At 43.5% G+C, this 17687-nt stretch overlaps 1 protein-coding gene across 3 annotated transcripts in view; it reads left to right on the top strand.

Moving 5' to 3' along the window:
* The first annotated feature begins 8424 nt into the window (after window positions 1–8424).
* Window positions 8425–17687, top strand: part of SLAIN2 (SLAIN family member 2) — a 36660-nt gene continuing 27397 nt past the window's right edge. For all 3 annotated transcript variants that reach the window (XM_086747130.1, XM_086747129.1, XM_086747131.1), the window contains exon 1: window positions 8425–8961. In XM_086747130.1, coding sequence (XP_086603256.1) covers window positions 8606–8961 — 356 coding nt within the window. In that variant the 5' untranslated portion in view covers window positions 8425–8605. The remainder of the gene's footprint in view (window positions 8962–17687) is intronic.

Here is a 17687-nt window from a genome sequence, read left to right as displayed (position 1 = left end):
ACCCAAGTATTTTCCTGTGCTTTCACTGAGAGCCACCACGAGAGGACCATTTGCCTGCAACCACTCCCAAGCGACCTCCTACCCACCCTTCCTGCACAGCCTGCTCTCATTATCTGTTGTGGTTTCTAACCAATATTTCCCCAATGCGCTTAATAAGGTATTGAGAAACATGCTCTGGGAGACAAATTAATTTGAATTTTCTTTTGATTTCCCTGCAGGGCCTTTCCTTTCGCTCATCCTTGCTGAGGCCGTGGTGGCTAGCTCAGCTCCTCCCCCGAGCTAGCTAGTTTAGTGGAGCAGCAGGAGATGGGCGGCGTGAATAGCACTAGAAAAAGCAGCAATGTAAGCAGGAATATTTTGCTTAATCCTACGTGTTATTTATTGTTTTACCACCAAGGAGTAAAATCATTCTTCAGTTGACATGGACAAAAAATCACCATTCAAGAACCAAGAACATATAATAATCATGACACTGTGATAAATAATAATACTGATGTTGAAGAAAAGATCAGTAAGTGTTGGGACTGGTTACACTGTACTTTTTGGCATCCTCCAAATACAGGGAATTTGTATTCCACCATGGAATGTGCCCGGGTTCCTCTCCAAGTGCTCCCAAAATCTGGGCAGGGAATTGCCAGCGCAGAGGCCAGAGCATGCGTATACCTGTTCTACCTCCTCACAGCCCAGGTGTGGCAAGAGTCATCCCCCCAGAAACTCTCTGCACACCTTTGCACCATCTCTTGGATACCTCCTCAGGAGCAAGCCCTGAGCCACCACAGTGGTGACCAGGGTCTGTTGACCTCAAGTCCTCTGGAAGAGGCTGGCCAGAGCCCTGGTGCACAACCTTCTCCCTGGGAAGCCTCAGCTTTGGTGCCCCATTTCGACTCAGGCACAGCGTGGTGTCATAGACTCTTCAAGATCATCAAGTCCAACCGTAGAATCATAGGATCTGAAGGTTGGACGAGACCTCCAAGATCAAGTCACTAGATGGCGACAGATACCTTCTGTACCGTGCAAAGCAGCCCAATGCTTTCTTAGGGAAAAAAAAAGGCAAAAGTTGAAGTTTCATTACGCTGTAGTTTTTAATAAATAATACAGGCGTACACAATTCGTCAAATAAGGTATTTTTGTTTTCTCTCCAGGCTAAACTATGGGGATAAATCTCAGGCTTCTTTGGCAATTCTTTCGTTTGTGTACAGTATTTCTGTTGCTGCAACCACATTTAAAACTGGTCACATATCTTCCTTTCTTGATTGTAAATCTTAATTATTTTTATTAGTATTAGCATATTGTCTTCAGACAGAAGCACAGCCTTGTTAAATACAAGTCATTAATGAATCAATTGAGTATAAACCTAATTTAATTGCAACATTTTGTCTATGCTATCTGTATACCCTCTCTCCCCACTTCAGTCACAAATTTTCATGAAAACCTAACCAAGAAAATGTTTAAAACATACTAGCTTTTGCATGCGTGTAAATGCAGCATTTCAAACTTCCAATGTGTTTGAAAGTTGCTCACTTTTCAATTATTTTGCATTCTGAAGAAGATTTGGTGCTTTTTCCGGCTAAAAAAAAAAACTGCATAGGGATACTGCTCTAAGAACTTGAACACAATGAACATTGAGCACAATGCGTCTTTCCTTCCAGCATTGGCTTGTTAATAAAGGCGTGTCAGGAGAGTTCTCACTAAATTTAGAAAGTTTTTTTGAGTGTTGGAACAGAAGATTGCTTCATGTGGGTGGAGACGTATAAGGTTTCACTCAATGTTACCCAAGTGAATGAAATCACTGCAGACTGCAAGTGAACATATATCATGGATCTTCTTGACAACAGAAAATCCTTTCCCAGTGTTCTGAGTCACTTCAGTCTCACCACAGCACTTTAAGTATGTTGAGCTCAGCAGGTTTCTAAAGAGCAATTAAGTTATTTCCAAGTGATTGATAAACATGAAATACTGGTAACTAACTCCATGGCAAAACTGAATTTGCATTTGTTAATGAACTGTATATGCAGACATGCAAAAAATACAAGCAGCATTAAAGGTACTCTGATACCATGACGATGAACCTGCAGTGATCTGAGCCCAGGAGGTAGTGGTCAGTAGCACAAAGTTTAGTTGGAGGCCAGTGACTAGCACTGTACCCCAGAGGTCAATATAGGGTCCAGTCCTGTTCAACATCTTCAGTAGTGACCTGGATGATGGGGTGGAGTGTACCCTCAGCAAGTTTCCTGATGACACCAAACTGGGAGGAGTGGCTGATACAGCAGGAGGTTGTGCTGCCATCCAGAGGGACCTCCACAGGCCAGAGAAATGGGCTGACAGGAACATCAGGAAAGGTTTTTTTTTACTGTGCAGGTGACCAAGAGGACTGGCACAGGTTGCCCATAGAGGTGACAGACTCTCCTGCCTTGGAAATATTAAAAAGCTATCTGGAGACAGTCCTCGGCAACCAGCTGTATGTGGCCCTGCTTGAGCAGGGGCATTGGACCAGAAGACCATCAAAGGCTCCTTCCAACTTCAGCCATTCTGTGATTTAGAAGATTTATTACAGTGCTCAATTGTGATTAGAATCTTTGAAAAGAGTCATCAGTCTAAATTAATTATACAAATTATAAAGATTGAAGGACATATTTGTTCAGACATTTTCTAGCCACATGGCATGCCGTGAATATCAGCCTCATTAGAAATCTGTTTGTGCAGTATCCTAGAACTGCTTTTGCTCCAAATTTGGACCGTAAAACACATGTTTAAAGATGGTTGTGGTCAAACATGCCTTTTTTTTTTCTGTGCAGAAAAAGAAAAGGCATGTAAATTCAAGCCAAAGGGCTATATTTTATACTTGATGATACAGAAGATAAATGTACTTTCAATGGCAGAACTCAGCTGGAATCTTGCCTGCCCTTCAGGCAGGGTTGTGACTTGGTGAGAAAACCAGTGTAGTGAGTGTGGGTCTCTTTCTCGCACAGGATAGCGTTAGTAGTAAATACAGCAGGACATCTGCCTTTTAAAAAAATATTTATAAACACTTTAAAAGTGCATTTGCCCACAGATGCCTTTACAAAACTCACTGCTGTTCACAGTTTCTAGAGGACAGTTACTGAAGATGTGTGCCAGGACACTCTATTTTTGAGTTTCTCTTGTGGTTTTGTTTAGTGATGGGGGCCTTAAGGTGGTGGCTTCTGTAGGAAACTGCTAGAAGTTGCTCCCCTTTGTTCAGTGGACTCAGCCGGGCCTAGGGCGGACCAGCTGCTGGCCAAGGCCGAGCCGATTGGTAGCAGAATGTTCAGTGATAACGCCTCTGCGATAACGTATTTAAGAAGGGGAAAACAGAAAAAAAAAAAAGAGAAGAGAAGATGTGAAGAAGCTGAGCGGGGAGGCGCAGGCCTGAGGGGGAGGCGCAGGCCTCATGGGCCTTGCAGGCCTCACCTTCCAGCCTCTTGCCAGGCGGCCGGCTGGGCCCGACTCAGTCCAGCCCAGCTGCAAGAAGTGGAGAGGAGATGAGCTGGATGATGTGAAGAGATTCTGAGAGGCATCTGCCAGCCTCTTGTGAAGAACTTTTCTTGTGAGAGGAACGGCTGCAGACACCAAGGTCAGTTCAGGAGGGGGGAGGAGTAATGCAGCTCCTGGCCAAGATTCCTCTGCAGCCTGCAGTGATGACCATGGTGGAGCAGGTTGTCCCCCTGCAGCCCATGGAGGTCCATGGAGGAGCAGAGATCCACCTGCAGCCCGTGGAGGACCCCACACCAGGGGAGGTTCTGTGAGGGATTTCAGTGATGGTCCATGTAGGGCCACTGTGGGAAATTATAAGCTGCACACAGCTGTGAGAACGCGACCTTGGAGAGGGGAGCTAGGAGGGTTGTTATTGAGCAGTATGTTGCTGGTACCTGGGAACCGCTGCTAGCCAGCAGAGCACGTACTTGGCAGGCCTTGCTGCATGTGCTGGCCACGCGTGCATCAATACCTGGTCAGTATTCTTCCACTGAATCTGCTGAGGGTATAAACAGAGGCAGCTTGGAGCAGAGGAGAGAGAAAGGACCCAGAGCACACTCTACGAACAACAGGGGATGGCCTGAAGTTGCTGTGCCTACCTCCCTTCTCTGCTCTGACCCTGCTGATCATCATCCTCCTGCTCGGCGGTGTCTCTGGCTTAGTCGGGTTGGTAAGACTCTCACAAAGGGAAAACAATACGCTGGTAACTGCTCATGCTTGTAACTGCTTATGCAAGGCTATAATAGAGCAATAAATACTTTTGTGCTTTTAAATATCATATGTTGGGTGAACTTTGTGCATAGGAATCCTACGAACTGGTTACATAGGTGGATGCCTGAAGGCGGCTGTGGCCTGTGGAGGGCCCACTGGGGCAGCTGTTCTGGAGAGACTGTACCCATGGAAGAGATGACCCACGCTGGAGCAGTTTCATGAAGGACTGTGGCGTATGGGTGGGACCACACAATAGAGCAGGGGAGGAATGTGAGGAGTTCTTCCCCCGACCATGAAGCAGCAGCGTAAAACAACACGTGATGAACTGACCGTAACCCCCATTCCCTCTTCCCCCCTGTGCTGCTTGGAGGGGGAAGGCAGTAGAGATAATGTTAAGCCTGGGAAGAGGGAGGGGTGGAGGGAGGTTATCTTGTTCTCTGTCTCATTATCCTGCTAGTTTTAGTAATAAATGAATAGTTTTCCCCAAGTCGAGTCTGTTTTGCCCGTGACGGTAACTTTAAGGATTTCTCCCTGTCCTTATCTCAAACCTCGAGCCGTTTCTTCTTATATTATTTCCCCCTATTCTCTCAGAGGGTGGGGGGAGTGAGAGAGAGACTGTGTAGGCTGGTCTGGATCGGGGCTGAACTATGACAGTTTCCAAATAACCTAAGTCTAATCTAAAGGGCTGAATGTGTTGTCTCACCACTGATGAGGCCAGATGCACTAAGAGGTATTTTAAAAATAATTGAAGTTGGTTCTTTCAGTAGAACCAGCTGAACAGTTTTGAAATTCATTCTGAAAGGGACACATTATGAAAGAGGCATACTTATTTCACTGTGTATGCAATGTTTGCACATACTATACATTGTAATGACAAATGATACTTTATATTTTGTCAAAGGTTTAGATAAACACTGCCTAACAAGAACATGTGTGGGCCTGCTGAACACCTCCTTTGAGAAGTCTGGCAGGCAACAACCTTCTGCAGGAGACTAAACAAAGCTGCTTAAAAACCGGTCCAGTTTTCCAGGCGTGAAGTTAAATATTTGCTACAAACATTAACTTCCCACCACGCATCTGCCCATCTTCATGTATTCTTCCCCTGAGGAATCTTTTGTTCTCCCAGGTGACAACTGAAATAAAGGTTTCAAAGTCAAATTCTAGCAGTTTCACTGGATATAAAGCCAGCAATGCAAGGAATTACAGCCATGAGAAGCTAACCACAGGGTTGTGCATGCCAGAGAGCTCAAAAGCCATCAAAACAAGGATCCTGGTGGTCTTTTTCATGAGAACCACTTGTCAGAGGGATATGTGCCAAGTTACTTGAGTGACATGGGAGCCTTGCCCAGGCTTCTTTTCCCTTGGAGGGAGTGCTTCTCATTTCCTCTCATCACGTGAGCGAAGAACCTGCCCCAAGTCAGATAAGAAAAGCACCAATGCAGGTGCTGAGATCTGGAAAACACTGCTATGGAAATGCTGCTTTTCCCTCCTCTCTCCATTTGTGTTGAAAAGACACCATGGGCTCAAACCACAGCTGCTCAACAAAAAATCAGCAAGAGGTCTAATTTCACATGCAGAGCAATTTCTCTTGTTCTTGTGACACAGTGGAAAGATTTCATTTTTGAGGCATTACTATCAATAAATGCTATTTGTATATAATCATCCAGTGACCTCTGCTCGGGTGTGGTCTCTCACATCTGGCCAGTGCAAGGTTGGAATCTGGCCACTGAGAAGCTCATTAAAGCCCATTATTTAATGGAAAGCTGCTATTCCGAGCCTTGCTGCTCCTCGGTTCCAAAAACATGAGAAGGGCACTCGCAGCACAAGAGAAAAAGAGTGAATGAGAAAGAAGGATCATGGTCCTTGCTATTCAAGCACACACTATGGTTACAATTAACCAGTGACTCCCTTTGTTCATCTCAATTGCCTTTACTCTTTGTAAAAACAGCAGATGATTCGGCAGTTCTCAAACTTTTTTTCTCACTTTCCTCCCCCTCAATCCACACACCTTCAAGGAGTGTATCTTGTAGGGAGAAATATTTGCTAGAGCTGCTGGCAGCCAAGTAATGGTGTCAGCAGGGAACAGAAAGTTGGAGTAGGGAATCTGGAGAACAGACCATAAAAGGGGCTGGGAGAAGAGGAAGGGAGGAAGGAGAGGAGAGGCAGGATGCAGGCAGCGCAGACCACTCAGGGGCTCTCAGAGCTGCCTCATTACACCACAGAGAAGGCCCCTAAACATATAATCCCCATCAACAGCTGCAGTTTGACTCAGCAGCTCCCAAGAGCCTGGGGCTCTTTCTGGTCCTGGCTCTTCTCTGCACTGTCTGCCTGTGTTCCCCAGCAAGCCCTTTGTCACAGCCCCATTTCATGTTCTGGCCCCCTCCCAGCCCCAGCCTCATTTTGATCCCAGTAGCCGCAGGATAGAAATGACCAAACTTCTTCTATTGCTATTACAAATGCATGATTAATGCAAGTGACTGAAGGTTTATTGTGACACTGACATATAGACTGAGGATAGTTAAAGAAGAATAAGGAAGCTACATCGTGTGGTCCTGCTAAAAATATTCTAAGTTGGAATAAGCTTCCCTGCATAGGTTAAGACCACTATTGCACCCACCAACCACTGACTCGTCAGGAGTGTCACTGAAAGTTCCAGCATCACAGAAAGTCCTTATTGTCAAAAAACATTTTATTGTTTTGCTTGCCTTTTGCGGGACTGTAAGTTGTATTAATATAGCTGTGTTCACAGAGTATATCTGGATTCCCTTAAGCCACTTGACTTGGTACCAAATGACACAGACTTAAGAGAGAACGAGCTGGATTTACAAACTGGTTTACAGACCAGTCTCCAAGGGTTGTCACTGATGGTTACTAACATGGTATCACTGAGCAGAGCCTCAAAGGTCTCAGCTCACGGGCTAAAACCGTTCAACAGTTTTATAGTTGTGGCAATTACAGAAAATCTGTGGTAAAGTTTGCTACCCTTAAAAAGTTTGTTTTGCTAGCAGATAATGAAGACAGATTACCGTAAGAGTAATTTCAATTGCTTTATTAAAAGATACCAGCCCGGAAGTATTTTAACACAGTTAAATACTTAAGGTGATATTGGTTTGGAGAAAACAATTACATAAATTGTATTTATGGATTGAAGGTCTGGATTCTGGCAAGGACTTAACAATAAGAGTGGATAACCACCCCAGCACAAACTCTTGAACAATGCTGTACGTGAAGAGATAATGTAATTTTTGAAAGTATAAGGGGAGAGTATTGCATAACTGACCCCATCCTTGTCCCCAGACATAAGGGGGCTGTAGACTCATGTCTGGCAGCCTCTACACCCTGGCAGCCTATGCGTCATACCTAACAACCCAAATACCATTGTTGGCATTTACTGCTCCCAATCTTTGCGCCTCCTCAGCACACTCCACAGGTCCAAGCACCCCAGTCTCGCTTCCCTTCTTCACTCCATGAGCCAGGTAAATGCTGCTCATCCCCAGTGTCATCCCCTGCAGATCCCAGTCCTCCAGCATGCTTACCTGTGTTCTTCCTCTACCCAGCAACTGCAGGCTCCAAAATGAAACTGCCAAGTAGATGGAGCTCGGGAAGAGGGAAAAAAATGTGAATGGATGGCACTAAGGGCACTGTCTCCCAGTGGCACGGGGAAGGGGAGGGTGGCAAGCATTCCTGCAATGCCAGCAGATGAAGTGTGGAGACACAAACTCTCAAGCTCCACCAATTCCTTAAACCTAAAGGTGTAAGAGCCTTGCAGATGGCAATTTCATGTCATTTTTATATAAATATATATATATTTGTACAACATGAAAGGCTCAAGTGATATTCAGGGAACGGTTCCCGTGCCTGTCACACGCAGAGGGCCCATTGCCAAGGCCTCGGACCACGGGCACACCTCGTATCCTTTAGGGGATTCGAACATTTTGGGAAGGTATCCCAGGCCTTCCCGTACAACTCCGGGGTGGGACCTGCGGCTCCTAAAGGACGGGACGGGACGGGGGCCAGGCCGTTCCTCCAGGAGCGAGGCTGCCGGAGGAGCCCCTCGGCCGGCGGTGAGGCCGAGCCTTCCCAGCACCAGCCGCCACCCCAACCGCCGGCAACGTCACCCCGCCCCCGGGAGAGCAGAGCGCCAGCCGTGACGCTTCCGGGTTACGCGCATGACGTCAGGGCGGTAGGCCGGGCCGGGGGAGGTGGTAAGATGGCGGCGGGCGGATGCGCGTTCCCTGCTCTCCCCACTGCCCGCCGGCGCCGCTGAGGAGGAGGCGGTGGCAGCACCGCCCGCCCCGCCCCGCCGCGCCACAGCCCTCCCCCGCCGCGGGCCGCCCGGCCATGTAGACGGGGCGGCGCGGCCGCCCTTCCCCGCGCAGCCGCCCCTCTGCTGGCGGGCGCCATGGAGGACGTCGGCTCGGGCGTGAACGCGGACGCTGAGGTGCGGAAGCTGCAGGAGCTGGTGAAGAAGCTAGAGAAGCAGAATGAGCAGCTCCGCAGCCGCCACGGCGTCCTGCCCAGCGCCCCCGCCAGCCCCAAGCGCCTCCTGGGCAGCGGGCCCTCTCCATCTCCCCCCACCGCCTCTCCGCCCGACGGCCGCTGCCTCAGCCCCAGGGCCGCGGCCCGGCGGCCGCCCCCCGAGGAGCCCGGCGGCGACGCGGCCAACGAGGAGGGAAACGGCCTCTTGGACGACGCGGCGCTGCTCAGGCCGGAGGAGCTGGAGCAGTTGGCCGGCTGCGAGGAGGACGAGACCGGCTGGTGAGGAGGTGGCCGGGGTGGGGATGGGGGCGCCCCTTTCCGTCGTCCGTCGCCGCCGGGAGGCGAGGAAGGCACCGGCCTCCCCGTACCCCGTCGTCCCCGAGAGGAAGGGGCCCTTTCCAGGCATGTGCCTGGTGTCGGAGGTGGTCTCGCGGCTTTGTGTAGGGAGGCAGCCTCGCCCTCTGGGGCTGAGTGGTGGGATTAGCTCTCCAAGATGTGCAGAAGCCTGCGGGGGAAAGATATTCTGGTTTCTGCACATCACATCGCACCTCCCTGGAGGCCTGCAAGTCTGCTTTTGTTCGGCCACGGTGAGAGTATGACATCGGGTCACTTGGAGACTGGAGGAGGCTCCAGTTCTGTTGGAAAATCAGTTGTCAATTTTTTCACAAGTTCAGAAGATGTGGAGGTGTTGACAAACTTGTGGAAAATTTCTGGGGCAGTGCAGAATTAGCCCACAAGTACTGTTGTGCTTCTTCAAATGTGCATCAAAGATGTTTTAAGCCTTGATTCCTTTCAGCTGTGAAGGCAGCAAATGTAACATACACCGTGGTCTCATAAGTGTGTTGTCCTTGGGTGTTTTCATTTGTTGCTAATGATACAGGACCACGGTTTACCTTTGATGGTTCCTCTCTTTTTAAATGAACTGCTTACCCTGCTGCTCCAGGAGAAGCGCCTGCAGGTGGCTGTTCACCTTGTCTTTATTACACTTGGATGAATTTCTACTGAGAATCAGAAGGTTTACTCTCTATTAACATCATGCTGTTCTCCAGCTGTCTTTTTGAAGTTTCCTGTGATGCTAGTTGAGGAGCAGCGTTAGAACTGCAGGAGAAATAGGGGGAGAGGAGCACAGTGTCAACAGGGAAACGTAAGGGAAGCATGTACTGGGAGAAGTGTAACAAAAGCAGTCTGACTTGGGTCAGAACTGGTTGTAGGTTCATCTACAAAGGTCTCTTTCTGGAACAAACATGCAGACAAATTTAAAAAACAAACAATAATGTCTTTCAGAGTTAGGAAGAGCTTTAAAAATACTGGAATGATTCCATGCATGAGCAATGTTTTGATTGCTTAGGGAGGAGACAGAGAAGTCATTTGCCTGACATCCAACCTGATCCACTGGAGAAGGATGAGAGCATAAATTTATTCTCATCCAACATGAGCTTACTAAATTAACACAAGGCATCATCTTCCAGATGATAAGTCTGTGCAAGGCAACTACTCTTATTTCTCGGCTTATGCCTTGTCATCTACTGGTTTATAGCACGTGAGGGAGATAGAATATACTAAAGTTACACAGCAAGTTTGGAGTGGGATGGCCAAATTTGTGAGTGTCATGAATTCTAGTGACGATAGATGTTATGGTTTTATATATTAATTCTAAATCATGGGCAGCAATGCATCTCTTCAATGAAAGTTAATATCACAACAGAGCATGCGATGACAGTGGCAGCATAAGTGCTGTGTGGTTTTGGTTTTGCCGTTCTGGACACTTGGGGATGGGCGGCATAGTTCGCTGAGCACTGCTCTTGCTGTTGAGTGTTTGGCCTATTACTTACGCTACCTGTTATTGTGGCTTCAGTCACATTTCTGTGCAAGTTCTAGTACTCAAAAGACAGCAGAATTTAAATGCTATCTATTACGTGTCTTCACGCCTTTCCTAGTATTTTAGCAACTAGAATACTAATTTTCAATCTCAGACATGGAACAATGACTGAGAAACAAAAGCATACACCTAGAAAAGAGTGATTGTTAAAATTTAGTTATTGTCATGCATATCAAGAAAGATGATGTTGTGGTTCTGTTTAGTGAGGGGGGGCCTAAGGTGGCTATGTAATTAGAAAAACTTTGCCTTTTCATACTATAGTTTAATATCCACTTAATGATACATGTGATTTGACTAGATTGATGATGGTTTTTTTTCCAAATTGCTTTGTAAAAATGGAAAATTAAACTCCTGGAATTTTTGAACACCATTTAATTTAGCTGTTGAGGCACTAAACACTCTTTTTTTTTTTTTCTTTGTATTGCTGCATTTGATAAATGGAAGTTATTGCTCTAAATGAAGGTGGAAATTTTCAGAGGGCTAGTGGAGCAATCAAAAAGAAACAAGCCTGTGAAAATAGGGATGATGCGAGTAAGTGGATTTCTCTTAAACTGTTTCATAAAGATTCCCCTCTTAAGGCCTCGGTTATGCAAGGTCACTCAAAAAGTAATTGAATCAACTGAAAGGATGAATGTACTCGATGAAATTTAAGCCTCATGTGAACTTTTTCAGGTTCAAATGGATTTGGATCACTACTGCTTAACCCAAAATCCTGTTTAAACTGTGGGATTATACCAGTGTAGAAATCAAAGACCACTTACCAGCCGAGGAAACCTCACATGGAAACAAACTAAGTTTAAATCATAGTTTGTGCATAAAAAAATTATTCATCTTGCATTTGTCTTTACTTTTGATTTCAGAAGGACTTTGCTGTGGGAGGTAGTAGGATGCTGGTTATCTCTGTTCTTCTCTCTGCTTTGTGTAATACAGGCATTTCTTCAGTCCATGTTTTCATGTACTATTTTCATATGAAATTGTCTGCAACCTTGTAATGGCAGAAGAAATAGTTTTCTTCATGGCTAAAATTACATTGTTTTATATTTAATGCTCACATGAGGTTAGTGCCTATGAAGTTTGGCTATGAATTTAAGATGGAGCAGTTGATACAGTGACTGCAATTGATACTGGAATGTGATGTGTTGTTTTTTTAAGTCTGGAACTGATAATTTAATTTTTAGGTTTTGATTCTTTTAATGCTTTTAGATAAGTCTACAAAGGTCAGAAGTGTAAAGTGAAAAATGAAGGAAGGTAGAACTAGCCTAATTTACTGACAAGTGGAAAGAACGTTGATACTGCTGCTTTAGTAGCAGCATTAGCATTACAGTATTAGTGAACTTTGGGACTGTTTATATTTTGCTTGTTTGTTTTTCTTTGCTGTGATTAGTTAAATCCAGATACGATTTAGGTTTTAATCAGTTTAGCACATGAGACAATCTTCAGATCATATGGTGAATTACTAAAAATATTTCACTGGATTTAGATTGAGTTTCTTGGCCATATGCTTCTGAATTGTGTTTAATATGCTGAAACTTTCTTCCTAGTTGGGCTCTAAAAGTTGCAAATAAGTAGGTATGCACATGCACGCAGTACTGAGCTGTACCTAGTCCCATGGAAACTTTGCTTTAGACCACCTAATTACTTCTTCAGGACGTACTTCTTCAGTGACTTTGGTAATCTATGGGTGTTCCTGTGTAGCTGTTCTTGAACTGGATTGGATCAAATTTAAATTATTTCAAATTTTAATATGAACAGGTCTTTTAAAATTAATTAATTAAAAAGACAAAAGGGCAGGAAGGGGGACCAGAGTGGAGAAATATTCAGAGAGGCAGAATGAGGTGTACAGCTCCTTGCCTGACTTGCTGGGTAAGGTTGGGTGTGGCTGTGTAGCATATTTGAGACGACCTGGTAGCAGTACGCAAGGTGGCTTGCTATATGTCTTTTAAAAGAAGTGAGCTGTCCTGAGTTTATTGCAGGATAACTGTGCACACGTGGGTAATTGTTGTATATTAGTTAATGTGCAGTGAATTCGCTCTGACTTGATTTGCAGCAGCTTATTACACAGTCACTTTCCTAAACTTTCTGAGGAGCTTTAAGTGCAAAGAAAACATACAGTGCTTTTTTTTCAAAACTTATAGGCACTATGTGCATAAAAGAGTATAGAGCTTGCTGTGTATCAGTTTTGTACATAAAATTGTGCAACAAACTTCAGAGCAGTTGCATGCTCTTTAAATGATAGTGCTATAAAAGCTAGCCTGGCATTTATCAATGTTTTTTTTTGTCACTGTGATCTAAAGTCTCCTTGATAGGGCTGAAATAGCTAACAGCTGACTGACTTAATTTACAAACCAAAGGCAGTTAGTGTGTGTTTAAAGTGAAATTACTGGTGGGTTGTTAATATTAATAGTTCAAAGTAATATATTTAGTGTTTTTTAAGACCTCATATTTGTTTGGTATCCTGTTTAATTAAAATGGAAAGCAAGCACTTTTACTATTATACACATTCTCATTCAGCAGCTATTTCTACTAAATTGGCACCTATTTTTAATAGTCTACATTTTTGTTGTAGTCATCCAGTCCAGTTAGTTGGCTAAGTGGCCATTTTGAGATAGAGGATGAAAACATAATTGACATCTGTAGTGATTGTATTTCAGCGCATATTGCCTAATGTCCTTTGAGCACTAACCTTATGGTTTGGAATCCTGAAGTTTGCCATAGTGAGCTAGTAAAGTGTAGGGTGAGTGTGTTAGGATAGAACTGCACCTGAATGAACTCTCCTTGCTGAAATGACATTGCAGCATCTCCTCTTCAGCTGCTAAAATGGTATTATATTAATGTGGTTTAGGCCTCTTGGAAACTTGACAGGTTCTGATCAATTCCTGCCCTGTGACCTAAGTAAAAGACAAATTGATGCTTTTCATTTTGTGACAGATTAAATGTCAATCTGATTTAAAGTTGTTTTTTTAACCAAATTCAGGTAATGGCTTCTCAAACTAGGAAGATAATTTGAAAAGAAGTATGTGAGAACACTAAAGACTAGAGAAGTTACCACTTTGTCAAATGAAAAATCTGATGTAACATCAAATAATATTCAATTTATAAATTATAGAATAGTTAGGGTTGGAAGGGGCCTTTAAAGGCCACCCAGTCCAACCCCTCTGCACGGACCAGTGACATCTTGAACTAGACCAGGTTGCTCAGAGCCTCATCCAACCTGGTCTTGAATGTTTCCAGGGATGGAGCATCCACCACCTCTCTGGGCAACCTGTTTCAGTGTTCCACCACCCTCATTTGACTAATGTCTTTGAGCTGTCTATGTTTGTTGTGAAGTGGATGTTTGAAGACTGTAGGAAGAACTTTTTCAAATTCTAATTTTTTCTGTATTATTTATGGCTTTTAAACATGTTTGGTGTTATGAAAGCTTTGATATGAATTTCCTTTATTGTCTTAATGGTATTCCTGAAATTTACCTCATAATCATGTCTTGTTTAGGCATGATTCACATTTCTACTTTTTGTAGATGTTGGTAGAGCTTTCAAGCCTAGCAATTAAGCAGACTTCTATTTTGGAACACATTTAATAGGATACACAACTTCTGAACTTTTCTCTCTTCCATGTAAGTATCAACAATACCACCTTAGTCTGTATATGCTCTAACAAACTCCGTCTGAAAAGCTTCTAAAACAGTGGACAGTTGTACAGAGTTTGTGTGACAATTCTGGGGAAGCTACACGATGGTGTTACGGGAGTCTTCCAAGCTTTTCCCATTCTACAACATCCCTTTCAGACAGCAACATGTTATTTTGAGATGATGAAATTAATAATGGCCATGATTTCCAGCAACTAGCCAGAGCACAGCTAACTATCTCTAATTGTTGGGGACAGGAAGGTAGTTGTGTTCCCAACTTCATTTTGCAACCTCTCTGAATCCTCCCAGTCCTACTTGAAAATTGCATCATGTAGTTGAGATGTGCTGCTTTAATATGAAGGTTTAATGAGATTGTCAAAGCATTTTTGTAGTATTCATCTTATTTTGGCAGACTTGGAGTTTTCCTGTGACTCCTGCATCTCTCAGAACTAGAAGCATTCAGTTAAGTACAGCGAATTAGTAATTACAGGCTGAGCAATGTGTCTCAGTCAGTTACAACTGCAGGATAGGAACTTTACAGGGATGGAGGACAAGGAAAGAGGAAATCTGTGGGCCAGATATGTGCAGGGGTGTCACTTAGTTTTTGCATATTTTTTTATTTAAAACCAGAAAGCCTCTTCAGATCTTTACCGGTAGCTGCTTATTCAAATTCCATCTTAATTTACTTAAATTGCTCTAAATAGGATCTACTGAAAGTTTTAGATTGATCTAAAAGAGTTTAGGTTGACACTTTTGTGTTTTAAATTGTCTGTTTCCAAGACTGTCTAGTATTGTTGTTTCCCGATTTATTTATTTTTAGTATCTTTTCGTTGTGGAATTTCCCCCCTATATTTTAGGGGAATTTCTTACTGATCTGCCCTTAGATTTCTGGGTTTTTTCTTCACATTGTCGCTTCAGGTCGCTTTCTTGATCCCGCTTTTGCCTGCAACATATTTTGTCCACTCTCTTGTTTCGTTGCCTCTATTGTTGCTGCCAGTTTTCGCTTTAAGTTAATGTAGCTAAAATAAACGAGGTTTAGCTCAAGTTCCTTCCACTTGCCACCATCTTTCTAATTCCGATCTGTGACTTCATATTCATCTGTATGTTTTTCCCTCGCTCTTGTACTGAGCTGTAGATGAGATGTGATACAAAGATTCTTCAGTCTGTACTTCTGGTTTCATGCCTGTGGCAACTAGCCTTTTGTATTGTAATGTACGGGGAGATGTTCCTCAGGTGAGGTAATCCCTATGCAGATATTCCATTCCTGCCTCAGTGTCATGTTCTCTTTCCTCAAAGCCTTTTCTGACTCAGCTGTGTCCCAGTGCAGCATGCTACAGCTTGCCCCATTCAGCTGACATTGAGCTTGTAGTGACAGTAGTCTTTCTGCAAAAGCTCTGCCCTTTTTGTGCTGTGTCTTCCTGGAACTAATCAGTAGAGCCCCTGGCTGCTTTCAACTTCAGATTGGTGCTGCTGTGGCATAGTTGACTGGTGACAGCTGAAGGAAGGGAATATTTCTGTGTGCAGCAGAATCATAGTGTCGGGGCTTCTTAATGCTGTTTCAAAATAGATTGAAGCTTCTCAGCTTCTTTTAATATATTGTTTTCTTTTACTTGACCTTGTGTTACTGACTTGTTGAGTCTTTACTCTCTTGTGGAGAAACTGGAGTGTAGGTTTCTGGTGTGTTAGCGTTTGTTGTATGGGTGGTAACAGTAAGCTGTCAGCTTCCTCAATCGCTTTCAACTTCCTGTTTTCAGAAAGTGATTTAGTAGTGTTTAAAGATGTAATCTTCAGTCTTGAAATTGCTGTGCTGTCAGTCAGTGCTTTTGCATTGCTGTAGAATGCATTACAAATAGGAATTAATATCTTCTGGAAAGCTCTTTGGCTAAGAAGGACCTACATCTTTTAGATCGAACAGTAGTTTGACAGAGATCACTTAGCTGAAGTTTGTTCGTACATGTTTCGTAGTCTCCTTTGTGTTCTTTCTCCCTTCTTGGTGCTGGGAAGAGAGGAAGAAGTAGAAGCATCACTCTGATTCTTAGCCTTGCCCTTGGTCTTATTTTTTTAAAAAACCAAATTAGGCAAAGCAAGTTTTGAGACGGGCTGTTCTTTGTCAGATAGGAAATTAAGATCACTGCTTTATAATAATGAGACTTTGTAATTGCATGATATGCAAGAAACTGTCCTGAAAGAGCCATTGTTACTTCATCGATGCACATGTGTTTGTCATAAGGTAGTGGAGTTGTGTGAAATACATATATTCTAAAGTTCTGTCTTTTCTTGAAATGTAAGGTGTGAAACAAAGGCTGTTAAAGGAAAAACAGTTGACTGGAAAGAGGTGGGAGAATCTACAATATGTTTGATTAGAAAGGGAGGTGGAAAAGTGGGAACTGTGTAAGCCTGAATTGCTTCAGTAAATAAACTATTTGTGAAACAAATGCAACACTTGGAAATTGCAGAAAAGAATGTGTTGGAGCTTAAAATACCAGGTGCCAGTTTAATTAGTCTTTTGGGTTTGTTGAAGATAACCTTTTTGTAAGCCTTTCAGAAAGGACATGCACTTTAATTTCTTGCCTGTTAATACTGTTATTATTGTAAACACTTCAAATGTGCGTGGGACTTCTCAAACACAGCAAGGCGTGTCAGCTATCCGGAGAGCCAGGAGTGAGTCTAGCCTGTACAGCACTAAAGTTGGCTTTGTGTTTGTCACTTCTTTGTATTGTGTAGACGCCTTAGGACAGAGAAGACTACAGGCAAATAAATGCTAAAAAGACAGTAAACTCGAAGTGTTAGAGAACTAGTAAATGCTAAACATTACTTTAAACTATATGTAGATAATCTCAAAGTACAGCAATTTGTATAACTGTTTTACATAGAACTGTAAAAATTGAGCAATTTTTGTGCTTTCCAAGGATCTTCAGGGCTATAAATATGTGACGGGCTCTTAGCTTTTCTTGTGGGCAGAGTACCAGTGAAAGTTGTAAGAATTTCTACAAAATCAGTTTTAATGACCAGTGTGAAACTGACCTAAGCATTAGCCACATGGACTATAGTATGTGGCAGTGGCTATTTGCGTTTTTACAAACAGCTTCATTTTTGTTTGAAAACCTGTGAGCTAACAAAAATCCCATGTCCTGCATTTGCAAATATAGCTTTCTAATTTCAGTGTTTGTGAGGGAAGAGTGTTTCAGAGCATGCTTTAAACAAGATGTTCTGTGTTTTGGGTGAGATGTTCATGATGGTTTTACAAGTGTGCTTCTTGGGATGCTTTTATAAGAAGTGACCTTAAGGATAGTATTAAAAAAAAAAAAAAAGCTGTTTATAAAATGTACTGAGTTCAAGTTCTAGAATTACAGGGGAAGGATCAGCTAATAATCTTGTAATAGAGCTGTGGCAAATAACTTGTGTTGCTTATACTGTTGGCCTGAAGGAAACAAGAAACTTTTTGTCTGTTTTGTATGGAAGCATGACTAATTAGACTGTCAAATGTTCCTAAGTTAGTGT

Source organism: Chlamydotis macqueenii, chromosome 4, assembly GCF_036417535.1.
Source record: "Chlamydotis macqueenii isolate bChlMac1 chromosome 4, bChlMac1.mat, whole genome shotgun sequence".
NCBI lineage: Eukaryota > Metazoa > Chordata > Aves > Otidiformes > Otididae > Chlamydotis > Chlamydotis macqueenii.
The sequence above is the reverse complement of the archived record's forward strand: the minus strand, read 5'-3'. Positions and strand labels throughout refer to the sequence as shown.